General features: G+C 58.4%; 5 protein-coding genes across 6 annotated transcripts; 2 read left to right on the forward strand and 3 right to left on the reverse strand.

Annotated features, from left to right (window-relative positions):
* The first annotated feature begins 171 nt into the window (after positions 1-171).
* Positions 172-3,720, forward strand: ERF2 (Protein S-acyltransferase). Its single transcript, XM_047981310.1, has 2 exons — positions 172-2,251; positions 2,309-3,720. The coding sequence occupies exons 1-2, from the start codon at positions 1,019-1,021 to the stop codon at positions 3,086-3,088; spliced, it is 2,013 nt and encodes a 670-aa protein (XP_047837268.1). The 5' UTR covers positions 172-1,018; the 3' UTR covers positions 3,089-3,720.
* Positions 3,721-4,025: 305 nt separating this feature from the next.
* kap95 (karyopherin Kap95) lies at positions 4,026-8,306 on the reverse strand. Its single transcript, XM_047981311.1, has 6 exons — positions 7,783-8,306; positions 7,537-7,595; positions 5,495-7,474; positions 5,176-5,419; positions 5,007-5,115; positions 4,026-4,942 (listed from the first exon to the last, which is right to left on the reverse strand). The coding sequence occupies exons 1-6, from the start codon at positions 7,829-7,831 to the stop codon at positions 4,753-4,755; spliced, it is 2,631 nt and encodes an 876-aa protein (XP_047837269.1). The 5' UTR covers positions 7,832-8,306; the 3' UTR covers positions 4,026-4,752.
* Positions 8,307-10,262: 1,956 nt separating this feature from the next.
* LEU4 (2-isopropylmalate synthase) lies at positions 10,263-12,781 on the reverse strand. The gene is made up of 4 exons (XM_047981312.1): positions 12,508-12,781; positions 12,276-12,420; positions 10,629-12,206; positions 10,263-10,557 (listed from the first exon to the last, which is right to left on the reverse strand). The coding sequence occupies exons 1-4, from the start codon at positions 12,513-12,515 to the stop codon at positions 10,414-10,416; spliced, it is 1,875 nt and encodes a 624-aa protein (XP_047837270.1). The 5' UTR covers positions 12,516-12,781; the 3' UTR covers positions 10,263-10,413.
* An 898-nt stretch (positions 12,782-13,679) lies between these two features.
* On the reverse strand, positions 13,680-16,522 carry JDV02_000499 (uncharacterized protein). 2 transcript variants are annotated; one of them, XM_047981314.1, is made up of 4 exons: positions 16,219-16,522; positions 15,148-16,150; positions 14,338-15,095; positions 13,680-14,279 (listed from the first exon to the last, which is right to left on the reverse strand). In XM_047981314.1, exons 1-4 carry the CDS (start codon positions 16,360-16,362, stop codon positions 14,052-14,054), a joined length of 2,133 nt encoding a protein of 710 aa, XP_047837272.1. In that variant the 5' UTR covers positions 16,363-16,522; the 3' UTR covers positions 13,680-14,051. The 2 variants fall into 2 exon arrangements, with proteins under 2 accessions (XP_047837272.1, XP_047837271.1); XM_047981313.1 differs by having other exon boundaries at positions 15,148-16,522.
* Positions 16,523-17,760: 1,238 nt separating this feature from the next.
* Positions 17,761-18,572, forward strand: JDV02_000500 (uncharacterized protein; the record flags this gene model as incomplete). Its single annotated transcript, XM_047981315.1, has 3 exons — positions 17,761-17,987; positions 18,074-18,233; positions 18,321-18,572. The coding sequence occupies 3 exons, from the start codon at positions 17,761-17,763 to the stop codon at positions 18,570-18,572; spliced, it is 639 nt and encodes a 212-aa protein (XP_047837273.1).
* Between the last annotated feature and the right edge of the window lie 773 nt (positions 18,573-19,345).

Consider the following 19,345-nt stretch of genomic DNA (forward strand, 5'->3'; position numbering starts at 1 on the left):
CATGCAAATGCAACTCGTCCGTCCGTCGCTGTCTGTCCTCGATAGCTTCATGGTCCTTCTTTGACGCATTGACGCCGCTCATCAATCTCACTCACTGACTGGGAGGGAGCGTGCGAGCACACCCAGGACTGATCATCAATCGGCCAGCACCACCCGCCCAAGCCCTGGCAATTTCTGCTGCTCGACTAACCTGATAAATTACGCGGGTGCCCTACGCGACTCGGTACTGGTCAGCGCCCCTTACATGGGGCACCCCGACCCCAACCTTACCTCCTTCGCCTCAGCCTGTGAGCAGGCGGCCTGCTTGCCTGTTTGCCAGCCTGCCACTGCCTAGTCACCACCACCACCTCCTCACCACCATCGTCCAGCCCGCCCCCACAACGCAGCGTCAGTCCTCGCGTCGTCCCAGCCCCAAGACAAGGATCCCCGTCACAGCCGGCGCCCGGACCGCGAAGCGGAGGGAAAAAGAAATGATTGCTCGCACAATCTCTCACTCGTTTTGTTTTGACGCCATCTCTATTGCCGTCGCCTCCGTCTAGCCCTCTCCCGTCTCCTTGCCCCCCCTTCGGTCCTCTTCTCGATCTTGATCCCGATCATATTCCCCGTTTTCTGACCTTGCTGTTCAAACGCTTCGGATCCGCCGCTGTCACTCCTTTTTTTTTCCTCGTGATACTTCTCCCATTCTCTCGATTACTCTGTCAACCTTCGTCCCGCCGCCGTCCCACCGCCTTCCGAGTCTGCTTGCCTTCGAGTCGCCGTTTCGACTACGTACCCGTTTTTTCCCTCGATACAACTCGTTTTAATATCGGCACACTGCGAGACGCGCCCGCCTTCTCTTCTCGAACTGGCCTGTTCCACTTCGCACGTGCGATCTTCGTAGCTCAGCAGCCGGTCATCTATACTCCCGTCGCCACGGGCGCCCCGCCGAACCCCGACCTCTCTTGCCCTGCCTTAGCACCCTTTAGAAACGGCTATGTCATAGCGCGAAAGCATAACTGTCAGAGACTACACCGACATAATGCCCGACTCGGATGATCCTTCGGCGGCGCCTGGCGTCAACGAGGGCCAGTCGGCGACAAAACGGCCATCCCGGCCCACGAGCGTAGTCTCATCGCGCATGACTGACATTGCGAGCGACGATGGCGGCGAAACAAAGCCTCGCGACCCCACCACAAGGCAATCCAAGAGCATCGAGCCTGGATCCCGACCTCAGACGGCCAAAACAACAAATTCTACCAGAACTCCATGGCCGGCTCCTGCCGTTCGCAAAGGATACTCATCCGGGCCCACCGGTAAGAAGTCGGGCATCGCGGGGTCAACAAGCGCCATGCCCTCTCGAAAGCCGAGCCTCACCTCCCGAAGCCATGTCCCGTCCCTCACTTCAAATGCCTTTTTTCGGCCGATGAGCTCTCAAAAGCTCCAAGCGCATCGGGCAAATGTTGCGCGTCCGCCGGTCACGACGCAGCAGGTACAGCCCTCGCAGCAGCCGTTCGCCGATCTCGACGATGGAGCAACCGACCTGGGCGGCAGCGTCGTCAACCGGGACGTCACCGCCCCTACCATTGGAGCGCATCCAGGGAGGGTTAGCGGCGATAACGCGAGACTGCCATCTCGAGGCACGGAAGCCACGGAGCACGAGAACTTCGAGCGCACCATCGGCAACACGAGCCCGTCCCAGGGACACCACCCCACCGGTAGCCTGTCGGACAGCGTTCAGCCGCTGCAGGGGAGGCAAGAGGCTCGCGGTCACCTAACTCTCGACGCGGCCAAGGGCTCCCAGGACCGTGGACGCGTGCCGCCGAGTCCTCTTCGGTCGCCTCGCTCGTTCCGCTCGAGCTTCCTACTTCCAGGAAGAAGCGATCAGGGGCCAACAAGCCGGATTCGAAGCACAGAGGGTGCCGAGAAGTTGTCCTCTGTGAATTCGTCACCGCAGTTGCGACCCGTGGATTCCTACAACAGGCCGATATCGCGACCCCCGCCCACCCCGACAGGTGCGATTGTTGCAGGCCGCGTTCACCAGTTCTTTGACGGCAACACCATCTTTTGCCTAGGTGGTCGCTGGCAAAACACAAAAGACAAGCCTATCAACATCGCGACAGGCCTCTTTGTCGTGGTACCATGCGTGCTCTTCTTCGTCTTTGAGGCCCCGTGGCTGTGGGAAAACATCTCGCCGGCGATTCCCATTACATTCGCCTATCTCGCGTATATCTGCGTCTCGTCCTTTGTTCATGCCTCTGTTTCAGACCCGGGGGTAAGTTATGCAGGTGACTTTTTTTCCATGACGGCCAGAGACTGACGCTCGCTCCAGATACTGCCCCGTAACCTCCATCAATTCCCCCCAGTCTTCGAGCACGACGACCCTCTGCGCGTGGGCCCTCCCACCAACGACTGGACCCTGATAAAGTCAGCCGAGGCCAGTGCGGCGGCTATGGAGGTTCCCGTCAAGCATTGCCGCACGTGCAACATCTGGCGGCCGCCCCGTGCACATCACTGCCGTCTCTGCGACAACTGCATCGAGACACACGACCACCACTGCGTCTGGCTCAATAACTGTGTTGGCAAGCGCAACTATCGATATTTCTTTGCCTTTGTCTCATCCGCAACTCTCCTTTCGGCCTATCTCATCGCCACAAGTTTGGCCCAGGTTTTACTGCACAAGACGCGAGAGAACGTGTCTTTCCGCAGCGCCATTGACCACTTCCGCGTCCCCTTCGCCCTCGCCGTCCTCGCCTTCGTGGAACTCCTCTACCCTGCCGCGCTCATGGGATACCATCTATTCCTCATGGCAAGGGGTGAGACCACGCGCGAGTACATCAACTCACACAAGTTCCCCAAATCGGAGCGTTACCGCGCGTTCAGCCAGGGCAGCATTCTGCGGAATCTCATGGCTGTACTGTGCCGCCCGCGCCCGCCGACATACTATCGCTTCAAAAGCAAGTACCTGCAGGGTGACCAGCGGCTCGGCACTCACCGCAAGCACCGTATGCACCGAAACTCCCAGGGGCTAGAGATGGACCCTGTGCATCCGGCTTCCTCACCGAGCGGCTTCCAGGGGCCTGTGTCGCTGCGCCAACAAAGCCGAGGATAGATCGCCGGCTTTGTCTGAGAACCACTTCTCGGCTCGTGTTCACTCTCACACCCCCAACATCCGTTGCACGGACCCCTCGACATCTCCTTATCCTTCGTGTATCCAAATAACTCTACACACCTGACCGGTCCGCGATTCTTGCGTCTCGCGCATCCATCGTCTGGGGTCGACTCACTCACTCTCTAATGTCTGCAACATCACGTTCTTTCCTTGAATGTCCCTTATTATACCCTCTGCACATAAGCCGTCGTCATTTGCTGTACTACCTATCATTGTGTCGTGCTTTCTTCTTTATTTGTCACCTTCTCACTGCCCGCTTGGTAGCTAGCGTCTCTATCGTGCGGCAGGTTATTATACAAGTCTTTCCACGCTGGGATAATGTACATGGCAAAACGGGAGCGGCGGTGGTAGCGCTCCGACAGAGCAGTTGAAACCCGGGTTTGGCGCCCAAAGCGGCGAATGGCGGTACGTACGTTTTAGTAGGCGAAGGTCATCATCCGTCGGTAGAGCAAGCGAAGCGAGTGCGCAATGGAAGAACCGTCCGTGGCCCTGCACGCAAAATGGAAGAGCGAAAACAAGCGCAACTTTGGTCTGCAAACCTCTCTCGTGCGACACGTCGCATCACATGCCTGTCCATCTCTGTCTTAATGTCTACCCGAAGTAGCGTTCTGTACCCTACAACCGTGACAAGAGGCCGGAGCCTGTCTCTGGGTCGCGATCCGTCGCAACAGAAACCGACACTCCCACTCCTTATACACACAACGGCGGATCAATCGCATCTTTGGACTTTGCTAGCCTGCTATTGTGAACATTTTGAAGAATCAGTCTGCGAGATTCAGACCAGCCTTCGCTCTCATCCTGTCGCGACACACCGCAATGCCCAATAGAATAGTGTGCAGGGTAGCCTCCATGGCCTCGACACTCCATTTATGGGGACCAAAGACAGACATTCAACAACAAGGCACAAAGCACGCTGGGTAAGAGCCTCAACTGTATTCGTCGATACTCTACGTATAACATCTCGAGACTAATGCGTGGACGGGAGTTCACCCTATGCATCAATCTTCTCGCCGGCGTCCTTGTATCCCGGTTCCCCGACACGCTCCTTGTGAGGTCTCAGCCACTTCTGTTTGAAAAAGCCAGCCCAACAACCTTGAAACCCGCCGCGCGCCTGTCTTGAAAAATCATAGCCCGTTCACTTGAAGGGCATCCAAGATAGACACGAAAGACCAAGTAACGAAAAGGCAAGCAACGCGGGTAAAATGCCTGTACTCCCAATCCTCTCTACATGACTTTTGTGTCGCCACCGCTTCTTTCTTGGAAATTCGGGCGCGGGGCATTACATGACTTCTCTATTCCACCGTGTAGACTCGAAAGAGGAAAATGGGTGCAATGAGGGGGTGGATGTGTGGGGAGGGGGAGAAACACACGTTACGCAGGGGGGCGAATGTAATGCTCATGGGTGGAGGGGGTATTTGGATTTACTGTAGTGTCGTGGGGGGGCTATATACACGTGGAAGCGTCGTGAGGATCGTTGTTGGTGCGGTGTCGTGCGAGGGGGTATTTGGCGTTCAGTAAGGATCGCCATAGGGAACCGGAGGACGGGCTGCAGGCTGGACGTGGCTATCGGAGCTCATGACTTTGCGAGTGAGTCGTGATCAGGGTCAGGTCTGAGCCATGACGGCCTGTGCGCCGCCGACCTGGCGCTTAACCTGCTCACGAGCCCATCGGGCCGTCTCAATCGTCCGAGACTGGAACTCGCGGTTCGTCTTGGTCTCCTTGATCATGGCAGTGAGCCAATCCTGGCGAAAGGCGTCGACGAGCTCCCCATTGGGATAGGCATCAGCCAAGTCACTACACCAAAGAGTCAGCGTCAAAGTCTTGCCTGCAGAAGGTGTGGAGTGCTGCTGGAACTTACCCAATGACGCCCATGCATGCGCGCATAAGGGCCTCGCTGCGGTTCATGTCGTTGGCAATGCTGCTAAGGAGGTTGAAAATGGTCGAAACATAAGGCTGGAGGACTTGCGCTGCAACAGTGTTAGCTCTGAGTACAGTAGACCGGCATCCGGAGGGGGGAGGGGTCATACTCTTCCCGCTGGCCTTCATGGCACCAATGATACCACCCCAAGCATCCATGATGCCCTCTCGCAGTGAGATGACGTAGTCGAACATCTCATACGGGCCCTCGGGAGCGGCGGACACTGTGGACGCCTGCTCCAGAACCTGAGCCACGACAGACAGGTATGTCTCGAAGTGACCCGCGATGGCGCCAGCAATGTCACCAAAGCACTGCAGAATGGCAGGCTTGAACTGGTTGGAAAGCGTCGGGCTCTGTAGGGAAAAGTCGTTAGCAACGGGTTTCTTTTCAGTTTCGTCATAATGACCACCGGAGAGAGGGCCACGGACCCGCAAGTTGTTGAGCAGGTGGTTCATGAAGTTGTCGCAGTACGGCTGGCTGCGCTCGCCCATGGAGCGAGTGATGTCGCTCACGAGGCCAATAGCCATGGAGCAGAGGCTGGGTTCCTCCTGGTTGCTAAGGGCGTTGTTCAGGAACGGCGAGAAGGCATCCATGTACTTGATGAAGTCCTCTTCCATCGACGTGGACAGCGCGCTGATCGTGGCAAAGACTGCCTCGGGAACGCTCGACTTTCCACCCACGGTGCTGAGTATCTGCAGGAGGATTTGCATGATGCGGTCTCCCTGAGGGGCGATTTCTTTGTCAAGACGCAAGATGATGGCCTGCAGGACGGTGCACAGACTGTTTTGCATCTCCTCCAGAGTAATCTTGTCCTCAACACTGACGACTTGGGATTGCAGCGGCACAGTGTCCTCCAGTCGCTTGAGGATGAGCTCGGACAGCGAGGCAACCGCCTGAAGACTCTCGGTGGCGGCATTCTGAACAAAGACATTGAGAACCTCGTAGGCAGCCGTCCGGACGGAGGCATCGACCTCCGTTCGGCCAGTGACGTCGAGTAGGGAGGTGACGGCCTGGTTAAAGTGAGGCGTGATGGGGTTCGCCGCGGAGGTGACGTCACCAGCGAAGCGCTCAGCAAGGTTCATCAGTGCCCAGCAGCACGAGGGAGCCATCTTTGCGTTGCTCAGGAGGCCCTTGAAGAGAGACTCGATCAGGGTAGGGAGATGCTGGTTGGGGTCGATGGCCTCAGAGCAGGCCTCGGTAACGCGGCCGAGGGCATAGGCGGTCGAGTCCTTGACCTGGAGTGACTGATCGTCCATCATAGAGATCAGGATAGGAAGAGCCTGCTTGACGATGGGGTCCAAGACCTTCTCGTCAGGACCCTCCATAATGGCGCCGAAGGCCGAGACGGCGGCGTCTCGGTTGTGCCAGTCCTCATGACGCAAGTTGGCCTCGACAAACTGGAGCACAGGCGCGATGATGCTGGCGCCAACGGCCTGGGAATACAGCTGCAGGCACTGGTAGGCCGCGCGGGACAGGTTGTACTCGTCGTCAGTGGCGTCCTCGTCCTGCTTCGTGAGCAGCATCAGAAGAACGGGGATGACTTCGTTGGCGGCGACGCGGGCAAAGTTGAAGAAAGGGCGCATTTGATCAGCGCTCTCGACCTGCGAGTTATCGTCCTCGATGGAGAGCTCCTCTTCACAGACGGTGCTCCAAAACTCGACGGCGAGCTTGGCCACATCCTCGTCGTCCGACTTCATGCCAAGAATGGTGAGGCCAAACAGAGCCTTCTCCATGTAATAGCGCATATTATCGTAGTAAAGATTCATGATGCGGTTGAGGCAGCCAAAGGCGCCCTGTTGAATGCGGGAATCGTCGGCTTGAGTAGCCTCGCAGACGACCTGCATAATGTAGTTTCGTTCGCCCTCGTGCTTGAAGTTGTTGGCGACAAACTCAAGAGAGTCGCCAAGAGCCGTGACGGCGGCAAGGCGGACCTCGGGGTTGGTCTCTTCCTTGCGAGCACCCTGCACAACAGCCGTGAGGATGGCGTTGGAGTGAGCCACGAGGGCAAGACGCAGCTCCGAGTCCTGGCTCTCGCAGATGTAGCCAATAGTGGTAAGAGACGCCTGCTTCTGGTGGTCGGCACCTTCGCTGACATTCTTGACGAGGAAGGGCATCAAGTCATTCCACTGATTGCGGGGCAGTTCGATGGCGGCGATGGATGAGACGACCTGGGCGGCGGCGGCACCGGCTTGGGCGCTCGACGAGGAGAGCGTCTGCAGCGTCAGCTCCTTGACGCGCCTCTTGGTATCGTCGTCCGTTTGTTGCAGCCATTTCGCTTGCAATTCTTGATGGCGGGTGAAATCTCTGGCTGTGAACGCGTTCTTGAGGGCGATACCGGCGGCGGCCCGGATAGAGCTCTCCGCTTGCTCGTTGGCTAGTTCTTGGACGAGAGTCGCGAGGTAAAGGGGCTGCAAGGCGAAGAGTCGGTTAGCACAGGTGGCATCAACCGCAGGACGGGGGAGGGACGTACGAAATTGCTCTCGGAGGCTTGGTGGAGTTGCTGTTCGGCGGCATTTCGCAGGTTCGCGTCTGTGTGCGGCAACGAGGGCCATTCGTTAGCTCAGGCGATCGTGGTCGATGGACGCCGACCTGGGATAAGGGACGACGAGGCAGCGCGTGGCACACGCTGCCCTCAGTCCTCTTCTCCCTGCGGGCAAGGGAAAGCAACAGAACCCGCGGCGGCCAGCGGCCAGGCGGGGGCAGAATCTTGACTTACCCGGAGACAGCGAGTTGGCGAGCACCTGATTAATCTCTGAGCTCGACATGATTGCGGGTCGCGGAGCGTCTTGTCATGCGGCGACCCCTTCTGGTGCGTGTGTGTGCGTGGTGTTTTGTTGGTTTTTGCAAAGGAGGGACAGACACCCCAAGACGGCGCACGCACGTGTGTGTAGGTACTTGGGTAGGCAGGCTGTCCAAAGGCGGAGTCGAAAACGCGGCCAGGCGGTGGGGGGTGGTAAACGGTTTTGGCAGAGGAAGAAAAAAGGTCGAGCAAGCTGTGTGAGTCGGTCGGCCCGCGGGGGAAGTGGACACGGAGAGGGGGGGGGGGGGATTGAAGGAAAACAGAGGAGCGAGGAGGGGTGGCTCCAGGCGGCGGCGCGGCGCGTGGGCGGCGGCTGTCTGTCTGTCTGTCGAGGTGTGGGCGGCGGTGTGGCCCTGCGTGGGTGGTCTTTTCGCGTGCAACAAGCGGTATAACAGGGACCCGAGCTGTTGAGGCCGAAAAGGACTGGACCAAGGCGAATGACGACGAAGATGATGGTGAAGCTGGAGGAAAGTTTTGGCTCGGCGTCGACAGCTTAGGGAGAGGAGGGAACCTAGGCAGGAGGGAGGCGAGCGAGCGCTTTCACCAAGGATGGGTCCAGGTCCGAGTCCAAGGCGCAGGTACAGTGCTGTACCTCTGATGAGGGAGGGTTCGTCGGCAAAGGGGGGGACAGCACTTGCAGGGTGTCGCGCGTTCACGGCAGTGCTGCAGACCGTGAGACTTGCTGGTCGGCACCCAAAAGAGGGAGTGGATGGGGGAGGAGGCCACAGTACAGTAGGTACATCCACTAACGTACCACTGAGGTCGGCCAGCGCAGTAAGGTAAGGTACCTGTAGTAGTACTACTAATAAGGCAGTGGAGCTGGAGCTGAGCACACCCAGCTGGCCGCCGGACGTGCACCACCACCCGCAGCGCGCCCTCCATGTGCTGCATTCAGTTTCCTACTACAGTGGGCGATGGGGGGGGGCACGGGCGGTCACCTCCCAGGATGGGCATTTGGGGCTGCTATCACGGGCAAAGCCCTCTAGTCGACACCTGGGAAACGGAGACCCAGCGTTGGCCATTAGCGCTTTCATCCCTCAACTTCAAGGGATTCACTGTCCGCGAGCTGGTGCTTGCTACGCGTCTTGGCGGACTGGAACCCTGTGCAAATTGGCGGGATTTGCCGCGACCTGGGCCGCCCAGGCCCCCAGAGTTCTTTCCTCATTCGGGGCCAATGTCTGTGCCAAAAAGTCGCTGGGCCAACTAATGCCACTTAGTACGTACCTAGACAGTACCTAAGGTACACCTACCTGCAGTGCCTTGGGGTGCGGCAATGCAACACGCACGTGAAACCCACCAGCGAGACACGGAACGGCCCAGGAATCCACGCGATTCTATCCGTAGAGACGAGGACAATAAAACGTACGCCTAAGAGACACCATTTCGTACTCTCGCGTCACAGAGCTCGCGAGAGGCAAAGCTGCGTAGCAGCAAAAACACATGCATGCCAGCCTTTTTTTTTCTGTTCGCCAACATAATAATTACTCGTTACCTCGTTGCTGGAAACCGGGCAGGTGGTACTTCGCAGACTCCCTACTAAATAAACGGTTCAATGCGCACAGGGTCCATCGTCGCATAGGTAGCCAGGCTAGCCCTGTGCGAAGCCGCCCCTTCCCCCTTCTCCGCCCGCCCCCGTAAGGCAAGGCACCAGTAAATGGTATACGAAGTATGGGTTCTGCAAACAGCCAATCACGCCTGCGTCATACACTACATTAACTGCGTGCATACGCACTGGCGCGCGGCCTCATCAACGACGAGAGTCTCCCGGCCCTCCACCTCCCCGCCAGTCGCCTCGCCACCGCCCGGGCGGGAGTGCGTGCCCTCCACTGGGTTGGGCCATCCACACCTCGGTCTGTAGAGAGCATCCACAAGGCCGTCTAAAAGGCTGGGCTGTAAAAGCGGTCCCAAAAAGGCATTTTGAGCGCGGCGCCCAGCAGAGGTGCCCAGCGTCCCACCCATATCCCAAGGTACAACCCTAGAATGGAAGCTACAGCTCCTTTGCCCCCCCTCAAACGCGCAAATAGCCCTCCCTGCACGCCTTGCGTCTCGCTCGCTACCGCAGGGAAGCCAATATGCACGAGGCATCTTCTCCCACTAATCTGGCCAATTCTTCGGGACATTTTCACGGAAGCCGTGAGCGTTTTTGCCGTGCTCGATGTCGTATACTACTAGTGGCTCTAATCCCTCATTGTACGTAAATGTTTATCTCGAGGTTTGCTTTTGTACCCCGTCGCAATTCAATTGTCCCCACTGCTTCCATGGCAACCAGAGATGCTAGAACCATCCTCGGGTGCGCTCCCCGCAGTGCCCTTGACGTGACCACCGCAACTTGTGAATAATTCGAACGCATATCCAGCGGCAAAAGGCGCCTTTATCAATCACGGGTTCTTGACTGGTTGGCAAAACATACAGCTCTCCATTTTGGGGGGCACGTCAGGTATACTAGTATCACTACTGCGTCATAGGAGTGTTCAACATGCGCCCTTTCACTGAGCCAACAAAACCACGAGTTCCTTTTGATCCAACTACACCCCGGTGTCGTCCCGCTCACATATTATTCGCCCTGGCTTCCAGCGCGCTCACAACGCTGGAGGGGCCGTCGGGATTGCCATTCAGGTCCAACTCCGTCACCTCGGCGCCTTCGCTAACGCGCCTGGCGACGAAGGGGCTGCCCGGTCGGCTGGAGGCAAACTGTATGGCTGGGTTAGTCGAGCGAGGCTTACTCAAAGTGCACCCTGCATGCATGGAGAGGGAGCACTCACGTTACTGGCCGCGCTCAGGAGAGCAATCAACGAGCTCTGCACCACGTCTTCGTGGATGCCGACACCCCAGACCTTGGTGTTGCTGCCCGCAGCCGTACATTCGATATATGTTGCGGCTTTGACGTCTCGGCCCTTACCGATGGCATGCTCCTTGTAGTCCTGGACGTCCAGGTTGACGCCCACGCTCCGAAGGGCGTTGGCCAAGCTGGAAATGGGACCGTTGCCGCGGCCGCGCAGCTTGTACTCCTTCCCGTCGCAGACAATGACACCGTCAAATACTCGCTTGAGGTCCTTAGTATCTTGGGTCTTGCCCGGTGCCGGAGGAGCGGGGGACGTGGTGCGGTCGGGCATGATGCTGTAGTCGACGATGCCGAATCGTGGGTTTGAGTTGAGGAAGTACGTCTGCTCGAAGAGCTCCGTAATCTCTTGCGGCCGCAGCTCGCGCCCGAGAGTGTCGGCCTTGCTCTGAACGACCTTGGAGAAAGCAACCTGCAGACCACGAGGCAGATCGAGCTGGAGCTGGCGCAAGATGATCCAGGCAGCGCCACCCTTGCCACTCTGCGAGTTGACTCGGATGACAGCCTCGTATGTTCTGCCGATATCATGCGGGTCCAGGGGCAGGTACGGAACCTGCCACCGGTCATCGTAGGCCAAGTTGTCCTTCTCACGCCGCTGGAAACCCTTCTTGATGGCATCCTGGTGCGAGCCACTGAAGGCACATACCACCAGGGAGCCGCCGTATGGGGCACGCTCGTGGACGGGGATCTTGTTGCACATTTCGACTGTTTCGATGATGCTGCCGAGGTCGGAGAAGTCAATGTTAGGGTGGATGCCCTGGGTATAGAGGTTCAAGCCCAGGGTCACCAGGTCGACGTTGCCAGTGCGCTCGCCGTTGCCGAACAGGCAGCCCTCGACTCTGTCTGCGCCGGCCATTTGCGCAAGCTCCGCGGCGGCGACGGCGCAGCCCCTGTCGTTGTGTGGGTGCAGAGAGACGCAAATCTTCTCGCGCTCGGTGACGTTGCGGCAAAAGTATTCGATCTGGTCAGCATAAACATTGGGAGTAGACATCTCCACGGTGGCGGGCAGGTTGAAGATGATGGGGTTCTCGACCGAAGGCTCCCAGGCCGCCTTGACGGCTTCGCAGACCTCGATGACGAACTCGGGTTCCGTGTCGGAGAAGGTCTCGGGGCTGAACTCGAACGCCCACTCGGTTCCCGACTGCGAAGGGTCATCCTTGGTCAGGGCTCGCACCAGCTTCGTGCAGCGGACCGCCGTGGCCAAGGTGTCCTCCTTGTTCTTGTTGAAGACGACGCGACGGAAGCACTCGCTGGTGGCGAGATAGATATGGACGAGAGCCTTCTTGGCGCCCTTGAGGGACTGGACGGTGCGCTTGATGAGGTCTTCGCGGCAGGGCGACAGGACTTGCAGCCAGACGTCGTCGGGAACGGTGCCGGGCGTCTCGATTAGGCGGCGGGTAAAGTCGAAGTCGGTATCCGAGGCCGAGGGAAAGGAGACCTCGATTTCCTTGTAGCCGAGGTCGACGAGCATCTTGAAGTAGCGCCACTTCTCCTCGCCATTCTTGTGTGGTCGCTCGTCAGCTGGGGCCAAGGCGCGCGTGGCACCAGCCAAGGGAGAGGTAGGTCATACCATGGGATCAACCAGACTCTGGTTGCCATCGCGAAGATCCGTGGCCAACCAGCGCGGGGCCTTGTCGACCGTCTTGTTGGGCCATTGCCGGTCGGGAAGGTGCAGCGGCTGGAATCTCTTGTATTTTTTCCACGGTTCCTTGAGCCTACACGACGAAGAGACGAGGCCAATTAATTTCCATTGCGGGTAAGGGTCGTGGGACTCGAGCGGTCGCGTCGCCGGTGCAACTTACATGGGCATCTTGAATCACGATAAAAAAAAAATTGGCGGGGCACCGGGAGAGCGATGACGGAGGCGTGGTGGTGACAGGGCCGGGGGGGGGGGGGTTAATGGCGGGGGAGAAATCGAGGGGCACGTGCCAGGGCGAGGAGGGCAACTCAGGAGAAGAAAGAAATTGAGGATACTGAATTCGTCGCCGGGGCTTTCGACAGCGAGATGATGAAGAAGACTGGGTGGCGTTGCGGGAGGGAAGCTGATGAGGGGCGGGAAGGGGAATGATTTTTGAGGTCGGGCGCTGGCGACTCATCAATGTTGGTGGTTCCGGTCATCGTCACTGGACCCTCCACTCCTTTCCATGCATTGCCGGTGCCGCTCCGGAGGGCAGGGCGGGCAGTCAGTCAGTCATCCATCAGCAACGCCAGTCAACTACAGCACTACAGTGTACCTAGCGGCGCCGTGGCTGCCGCCCGTGGTGTCGCCGCGCCTGAGTCAGAGCCTCCAACGCCATAGGTAATGCCCTCTCAGCCGCCTGCGATTCGCCGTCGTAGCAGCCCACCTATCATCCCAGCTATTGGACCCGGGGCCCCCTGAAGTGCAGGTCAACCGCCTTGGTACTCTTGCAAAGCGGGTTGCAAAAAAAGAGGGACACCAAAAGCGATCATCCCTACCAATTCTACCTAGAACCCATCAATCACCACGAGTATTACCTACGTTTTAAAGCAGAAAATCGCTAAAACAAAACATAAGGTCGTTAAATAGAACTTTGAGGCCATTTTGGCATCTTGATCTTTCTGTGAGGACCGTAAATTGTAATACGAGCGAGGTCGCAAGATTCGCAGTCCCTCTTATTTTGCAGCCGGCTTGTCTTGCTCTGCTACCCTACTAAAGTGTATCCACACACTCCTGGTGTGGGGTTCCGCCGCCGATGACCGGTGCTCGTGCGGTGGTGCAACCTCTGTGTCGCATCCGAGGCCGCGATTCCTTGCTATGCTGCTGGCATAATTGTCTTGCTCGCCGCTGCTCTCTTTTTTATGTTTCATGCATGTGCACATGAGTGTCATTGCATTGAATTGCATGCCCGCCAGCTTCGGTTACGTTCAACTTTACTGTGCAGTTGCGCAAGCGAGGAGAAGACAGTCGATGCTCATGGATGGATGACCTCACCCGGCTGTCCCGGCAGTTGATTCCACATCCAAAAGCCTTTCCATCTTCTTTTGTTACCAGTCCTTTGACAGTCTATATTGCGTTGACAATCTTGCGCCGTTGCATTTCCTTCCCGCTATGGATATGTATAGTCTCGATCATAATTCGTGACACGCTATGAAAACCCGTAAATCGTTCCCCGACGTACCGAGTCCAGACGCAACAATGCTGCATCAGTCCTCGACTCCTCATCAAAACCGACCCTGTGCGCCCTTGCGGTCCCTACTAACTCCTAAGGGAACATCGATACCTTCGATAATTGCAGCGCTCACTGCTCTGCCAGTACAACACACCGCCGGCGACAATCGGACCGGTGACTCAACCACGTAACAGGGCCATCATTGCGGCATCGACCTAATACATGTACCTTGCCGGCCTGCGGCTGTCGTAAATCACCTCCCGCTCCCGCACCCTCTCGTCGTCCCATCCCCTGTGTCGGTGGTGGTGGGGGTGGTGGTCGTGATGATGGCGGCGATATGGGTAGTCCCACTCATCGTAATAGTCTCGCTCCCACCGGATCTCCTGTGTCTTTCGAGCACAACGAATGCGATCCGACAGCTCGGTGAGCTGCAATACGTCGTCCTGGAGAACGGTTAGCTTCTCATACTGTCCATCTTGCCTATCCTAGACGACGACTCACATATCGCAAATAATCCATGATGTAGAAGAACCATTTGGTTTCTTCATACTCGTAGCCCATCTGCTCGATTGCCTCCCGGACGACAAGGTCCTTGGTGATTTCTGTCCACATCTCCTTTGGCGGCGGAGGGGGCGGAGGGGCGGGTCTCTTGGTGACACGACGGTCAATGTCGACATCGATTTCGGTCGTTTGGTTGAAATCAACGGCTACGCTGGTGCGCCCGCGTGTCGGGCCAGGGGAAGGCGCCCTGGGAACAACGGCCCCATCCCTCTCGGGAAGGAATTGCGTGCGCCGCACTCCGCTGTACCGGGACCATGTGGTATCTGTGCTGGCGCCCCCGATGCCGTCCATCCGAACCCGCTCGGTGCCAGGTGGCACGTCCACGATGGTCCAATCCTTGGTTGCGCCGCCCCGGGCCTCACCCATGCGCCCACGGGAGTCCACCTTGCCGGTGATGTAATCGGCTTCTTCGTCCACTGGCGACCCAAGCGGCGCAGCCGAATGCGCCCGGCGGTGCTGCTTGGATCGATCATCTACACGAAGACGGTCGTCGCGACGGACAACGACGTCAAGGTCGTCGTCATGGTAATGGGACCGACGCTCGCGACTCCTCGAGCGAGCACGGCTGCTGGAGCGATGGATGTCCACCTCGGTGCGATTCTTGGACAAAGATATGTCGATATCCGTCTCACGCTCTCTGGGGCGCGATCGAGGCGGCGGCGGCGGCGGCGGGCTTGGTCGCTTCGCTCGCAAGACCCCTTGATAGTGTTGTTAGGTGCATGTCCAGTGATTCGGATAGCAGAGACTTACCATGGTCAATATCTGTGTAGTGTGTAATGACCTCCCGCTCTACGGTCGGTCCGCGAATGACAGGCGGCGGGGGAGGTGGTGAAGGAGACGGAGATGGGACGCGCTCTCGTTCCGTTTCCACTATCCTGGTGCGGATATGCTCACGCGCCGGGGGAGAAGGAGAGCGACGGGGTCGCTGGACAAATCTGATGGGTAGAGGGGAGGGGGATCTGCGGCGTACGACGGAAGGGCTCCTGACCCGTTCCCTCTCGACGAACCGCAGATGCTCATGCTCCTCGCGCATGGGTGGGGGCGAAGCGCTCTTGGGGCGCCGGACGAGTCTCTCTTCCCGGTAGCGCACCGGGCTGGGGCTTCGACGGTGCCTATCCACGGTCTCGACGTCGCGCTGGCGGAGAACCATGGGGCCAGCCTCGGTGCGGCGCGCGTCCTCGCGAAGGAACGCAGGGGTGCGGTTCGTCTCTCTCTCACGTACGCGGACGTCTATTTCTTCGTCTCTTGTGGCCACGCGCGAGCGAGAGCGGGGAGGCGGGCTTCTGGTAGCGACGCGGGTCGTGCGATACTCGACATCGTCAAACTCGGGGGCAGAGCGGCGAGGAGCCGGGTAATAGTCCCGCTCCTCGAACTCGTTCATTCTTGTACCGCGTTGCGCCATGTTGGTTTCAGCCGCTGCAGTCTTTGTTGCCGCCGTGAAGTGTGAGAGGCGGGGGGAGGTGGCTGATGGGCGAGACGTCGGGGTCAAAGGCTGGTGGAGGAGGGGTTGACGGCACGGGGCCGCTGCTGGACCGTGATAGAGGGCGACGGGCCCAAGAGAAAGCCGCACTGTCAGACACAGCCAGGCGACAAAGGGGAAGAGTAGAGGCTGCAGAGAGAAATGCAAAAGTGAGGTGAAAGCGATGGGAAGGAGTTGACAAGGCAAGTGGGCTCGGTTGTTGGCGGTTAGAGGGAAATCGGTGGTGGTGGCCTTGGGTGGAGGAGGGTGGGAGGAGGCTGGACAAGTCAAGGACTAACTGGGCTGAGCTGAGGCTCCTCGGGGTCGGATCCTTGGTGAGGGCGAGCAGGGGTAGTACATACGTCAACGGCAGCCCTTGTCGTCACCGGGAGTGGAGGGTCACGAAAAACCAAGGCAGCGCAGCGCAGGGCAGCGCAACACGGGGACACAAAAGGCGTTACTGCGCAGCAAGGCCGCGATGGGGAATTGTCCGTCCCACAATGCATAGACGGAGGGGGGAGAAGGGGAGGGGGAGGGCCCGGAGGGGTGTTGGGCGGGGTCTCCCGCGTCCCAAGGAGCGCTAGGCAGCGGGCCGCCGCGGATGGCGACGTCTAAAAGCGGTGGAAAGTTTCCTTTGGAGGCTTTTCTTTGATGGTTATGGCGATGTGGTGAGGGGAGGAGGAGGAGAAGGAGGAGGCTATGACGAAATGCCTTGGCCAAAACGGGCGGCGAGCTGAGGGACCGGAGGGAGGTCGGCATGTGTTTGCATGGAACCTGTTCGAGCCCGTGGAGCGCCCGTTGAAGTGCCGTACCTAGGTAGGTACCTTAGTGCCCTCCAGGGCTCTCTGCAGGCTGACATGGTTTCCAGGTTCCCAACTTCCAGCAGGTTGGGCGCTGATCGCCGACCGCTACGTACGAAGGAGGTGCCGTACCTGCTACCGTACCTCCTTCTACGCGTGTACCTATAAACTTACCTAGTACTAACGTCGACTCCAAGTCCGGGCCATGAAAGGTCGACAGGCGGGACAAGCCTTGGCCTCGTGCCCAACAGGGAGAGCCCATTTACCGCTTGCATGCGGCCACTTTGGCAGGGAGGAACCCAGCAACGTCAAAGAAGACGCCGTCATGCCTGCCTGCCTGCCATCCTGCCTCACTCGAGGGCCAGCCGGACAGCACAGCCCGCCCACGTCCGAGTCATCCATCCATCACCCGCGCGGCTGCCCAATCAATCACACGACTCCGTTCTCGTCGCCTGAGCCGTTTGGGGGCCCAACCGTGGACATGGCCGCCCCGGCCTTTGCGGTCACGCCGCACCTATAGATGGCCTATGGGTCGTGGTCGTCTCCGCCACCACCACCACCACAACCTCCATCATCATCATCATCACCACCACCACATTCAGGTCCGAGCTGATCCGTCGGTGCAGCACCACCACCGCAGCTGACCACAAGAAGCGGTCATGGTAATGCTGCATGTATATTGGATTGGAAGTCGTTTAGTGGCTAGTCTTGGTCCGCCCGCTCTACCAAGTATAACAAAGCTCATACAAAAATGTACTCTCGCCAAATGCTGAGCGTCCCATTACGTACCTAGCAGACACTCTGGCTTCACACCAGGAGTTTCGCCATGATGAAACTTGCCCTTCTTGCTTCCATCGCTGTCCTAGTCTCCGTTTGAAACACGGGCGTGCAGCTGTTTCCTCGGTCTTACCAATGCATTGGCTCAACGATGACGAAATTTTTTTGGCTATTCTTTACCACATGCCAATGTTCTGTCGCCGCACGCGGCGTTGAGTGAACTATTCGTGAGCAGCCAGCGGCACTTTGACTATTCACTCTTATAGAATATTCACTCATAGAGTAGGCTATGCAAGTTTCGGTCGAGAACCAAAACTATAAGAAGCCATGGCATCGTGCAATTCTGCAATTGGGCACACCAACAAGGCAGTTCAAGAAACTTCGCAGAGCTACCGACCACCTGTCCACGATCCTTCTGACATTCCTCTCGATTTGGAAAGTCATCCTGCGACAGAAGGACCCAGCATGCAGCAACCCGTATCGGTCGTGATCCTGCTGGCTTCCAGCCTCGCCTCACTGGCAGCAGCCACTGGCACCAGTGCCGCAACAAACGGGTGAGCATTCTCTCGGGTCCGCTCAGGCCGGGGGGAGGGAGCGAGCGGCAATAGGATCCTGGTATGCATGCTAACAAGTGCCACAGCGCGACGAACGTAAAGTATTACATTCGCTGCGCCAAAGAACTGAGCCGAACATTCTCGGACGTTTGCTACACGCCTACCGCGCGCTGCGAAGGAGGCACCTACGTGAACCCGCTCCACGCGACCACGTGTAAGGACTGCGTGTGCGAGAGGCAGCTCAGGGTAAGCCCCAGGCATCAGCCCCTATCCACAGAGCGAAGCATTTCAAGACTCTTGAGGTCTCAGGGACTGACCGTGGTGCCACTGCAGAGGCCAGATGTCGGCCACAAGTATGTCCCGTCCGCCAACACTGGAACTGGCAGCAGGAGTGGCGCGAGCCACGCCAATGCAATGACCACGCCTGCGCCGCACCAGGGGCAAAAGAGAGAGCCGCACGGGCTCGCGAACGGGCACAAGAAGCACCGGGAGCATCACCACAAGAAGACCAAGTCGGTGCAGTTTGAATACCGGCGCAGCCCTCAGACCGAAGAGAGCGGGCCAGTCAAGACGCCCACTGAGTGAGAGGCGCGCGCGCGCGGGACCGTCCCACAGAGCAGTAGATACACGCTTCATGGGGCCGTGCAGCGTGAGGGCCAAGACCTGGAATAGGCGCGCGCGCGTGTGTCTCCGCGGGATAGGCATTGAAAGGGAAAATGGCGCGCGGCGTGCTGCTGACCCGGGCAAAGAAAGAGAGAGGCCAGGACTTTCGGGCCAGCATTTGTTTGGACAAGTCTTTCTCGCCTTGCGTCAGGTTCAAGTTACGAGTACTAGTGCAGTGCATCGAGAGCTTTCCGGCCGACTTTGTTTGCGCTGTCTACCAAGAACGATGATGTATGTATACTTTTCAATGCTCAAATTGTCAAGGTCTGCTCTGGGACCTGGACACCCACGACACGGCGGCTTGATGTTGAGGAGGGAGGACGGGGTCACCGGCGGAGTTCCTCCGGGTTTGCGGAGGCGGACGGGGAACATATCGATGAGGCTTTCCCTCCTTTCGGCACGCGCTTCCCGAGCGGAGCCTTTTCCTTCCCTTCCACAGCACCCTCGGTGGGAAGTATAACTAGCCCATCGCCCGAAGGGGCCGCAGACGAGGCTACGCCCACTGTATCGTGGCGCAAGTCCTGCATGGCGGGGGTCTGGCCCAAGCATCAGACGATGCAGGCAGGCCAACTGCTGTAAGCTGCCTGCTCCGTCCCCTCATCAATCAACGAAGCCCCCAACGAATCCCCCAAGCCGCGAAACACACAGGCACAAGCAATGGGGGAAGAGTATGTATTTTGTGTAGCCTTGTCGCA

Source organism: Purpureocillium takamizusanense, chromosome 1 (assembly GCF_022605165.1).
Source record: "Purpureocillium takamizusanense chromosome 1, complete sequence".
Taxonomy (NCBI): Eukaryota; Fungi; Ascomycota; class Sordariomycetes; order Hypocreales; family Ophiocordycipitaceae; genus Purpureocillium; species Purpureocillium takamizusanense.